The sequence below is a fragment of the Lissotriton helveticus genome, chromosome 1_2 (genome assembly GCF_964261635.1).
Source record: "Lissotriton helveticus chromosome 1_2, aLisHel1.1, whole genome shotgun sequence".
Taxonomy (NCBI): Eukaryota; Metazoa; Chordata; class Amphibia; order Caudata; family Salamandridae; genus Lissotriton; species Lissotriton helveticus.
This window is the reverse complement of record NC_136058.1, coordinates 211494148-211496788: the sequence shown is the minus strand read 5'-3', so window position 1 is coordinate 211496788 and position 2641 is coordinate 211494148. Positions and strand designations below refer to the sequence as shown.

The 2641-nt window shown below is 41.6% G+C and overlaps 1 protein-coding gene across 1 annotated transcript; it reads right to left on the bottom strand.

Annotated features, from left to right (window-relative positions):
* Nucleotides 1-393: 393 nt before the first annotated feature.
* Nucleotides 394-1518, bottom strand: LOC144802681 (uncharacterized). The gene has a single exon (XM_078671826.1). The coding sequence runs from the start codon at nucleotides 1516-1518 to the stop codon at nucleotides 394-396; it is 1125 nt and encodes a 374-aa protein (XP_078527952.1).
* Nucleotides 1519-2641: the final 1123 nt, after the last annotated feature.

Here is a 2641-nt window from a genome sequence, read left to right as displayed (position 1 = left end):
ATCGAATTCAAAAGTTGAAAAGAACAGACGTGCTCCCCAAGTATCGGAGTCTCTATTACCATCAGAGGACAACTCGGTGGGTTCTCCAGAAAGCTCAGTTCCAAGAAATCCTGCGCTGCCGTGAATATATCCCAGGGACCCATTAGTCCATGCACCGCTGCTATGGCCATAATCCTTTCGTCAGAACAAACCAACTCGTGAGTAGTGATAGGACTCATCAGCTGATTAAAATCGACGCCAGGAGAAACCGGTCCGCAGAGACACAAATCAATGGCCCAATCAAAATCACAGCTCAGGCAGTGAAACACAGGCTGGACACAGGTGAAGTAGGAAAATCGAAACGATAATCCATATGCCGTGCTTAAAATCGCAAGCGGCAGCGTGCCAAAATATTCAAGCATTCGGTTGCGAAACAGCGGCAGCAGAGGCTGGGCTACTTCTTCCACATGTGGGGCATCCATATTTAAGGAAGCAGAGAACAACTAGGACGCCTGCCGCTAGTGCCAGTAAAACCGGGAATCCACCAAACAGACTCGAGAAAATGGAATGAAAGAAACTAGGGATTACTCCAAATATTTTTTCAAATGAAGTCACAAGGCCGCTGCTAACTGTTTTAAAAAAATGTGCTAGTCCAGATGTCGAGGACGCGTTAAAGATAGAATGTATCATCTCGCCGAAATGCAACGGTAAATCAGTATTTAAAAGGGCCTGAACCTCGGTCCTGGTGTTAGCTATGTGAAGCACGAAAGTTTCTCGAGCCGAACTCAAGGCCACTTCTTTCTGGGACAATAGAGCCCTCAGTCTAGTCATGCCGTTGAACTCTGCCTTCAAGGTTGGTATGTGTGGCCAAATGGAAACCTCCCCATTTTCATGTGTGGGTGGGTACAGGACATTTCTGCAGCAAACTACACGTTCACTTACTGTTACCACATAAGCTACACCTTTAATTAACCCGCAACAATCTTCATTATTCAAAAGTAAATAACTCCCGTTCCCCAACAAATTAAAAGTCGGGATGATTGCTGGTACAGGAGAGCCCTTCAAAACACAGGCTAAGTTTGGTCGGGCCTGGTTGCAAGAAGCATGTAATTTTATGTGTCTACACATTAATGAATGATCTGGAGTTTCTGTACATTCTTCCCCATTTAGATAAACTTCCTGGCCGTCCTTTAAACATCTATAAGTGAAAGGAAGTGACCATACTTCATGGAGAAAACCACTACCTAAAGGCTCATAGCGACCTATGGCAACATATTTCATACAGTTAGTAAATTTATACAAAGCAAAAGGTAATGTTATCAGACCGTGGATAAGCCACGTTGCAGCTGAGGCTTCTGCCACAGAAAAAGGCAAGGACTCTAATTTCTCAATATGCAACATAGAAAAAGAAGCATCTCGCATAGAAAGCAAGCGTTGTTTGTCAGTCAAATTAAAGGGTGCAAAGAGAGAGGAAACGTTCATGTAGCCCCATGGCACTTTGCCATTTTTAAGCGTTTGCAGGGTCCATGCAAATTGCATTATAGAACGTAATTGATTCTGACCATGGTATAACACAGACACTTCATCATGCACAATATCCACAACAGAAGACACAATGTTATCTAAAGTGTAAATGCGTGAAGAAAGCATGTTAATACTATTGTCCACCACGGCAAGGACTTTCTCTAGATTTGCTTGATCTATAGCCCTAAGTCGTGTCGCAGCTTCAATCTGCGATGTTTTCCAAATTTCATTGTATACAGCATATATCCATCTTTTTGACCTACCACTAGCTGGGCCTTTTATGAAATCATTTAAATCTACATCATCACTCAGTTTTGCAAGATGTAATTTAACTGCAGATAATTTGGAATGTTTCAGCCAGGTTTGACATAACTTACCCACAGAGTAAGTTGTGACAGAATGCTCAGTCTCAAAACGTGAATCAGGTTTAACCTGAGTAAAGCCGTCGGACAAACCCAGAAAACGGCGCTGGCAAGAATCAGCACTCTTGTGCCACACTAGCCAACCTTTAGTGTCTATACTGGATATGTTAAAGGAAGAATTCAGCAATAGGGTCTGTAACTCTCTAATCGAAAATTGAGTATAATTACTCCAGCCTGAATATTCCTCTAACTCGGGGATAGAAGGATAATTTAGTTTTTTAGCAGTAGCCAATCCAAAGCATGTTGTTTGCGAAATAGTAGAATTCAAAAACAAAATCAGATTAGGGATGAGACATGCACGGTGCAATGCCTCAGCGCCTTGTACCTGCCAGGCCTTAGAATCCCAAACTGATTTTAGGTCAATTATTCCCTTCCATACTTCATAACCGCCAATAGCCAGCTGATCTAGAAAGGACTTTGAATACAATAGTTTGGTATCGGTAAGTCTAACTTTGGACATAGGCTTCTGTGTCATTTTAAAATAAAAGGACTCGGGATTAGACTGATTGAAGTCAGTAAAATAAGTGTACTTTTTCTAGAACTGCCTTGTATAGGACCTGGGCAATGCTCCCATTGTGTATAATTCACAGTATTCCTTCTGGATGTTGTTTTATGTACGAAGTGATTGCCAAAATGTTGAAAGCAAAACAAATCACCATAATTAGCAGATTCTAAATATAAATCTTCAGCATCAAAGGCAGCATAGTATTTCAAAT

Excerpts from the sequence above, each read along its gene's own strand:
- LOC144802681 (XM_078671826.1), bottom strand. The coding sequence starts at position 1,518 with ATGCAATTTGCATGGACCCTGCAAACGCTTAAAAATGGCAAAGTGCCA.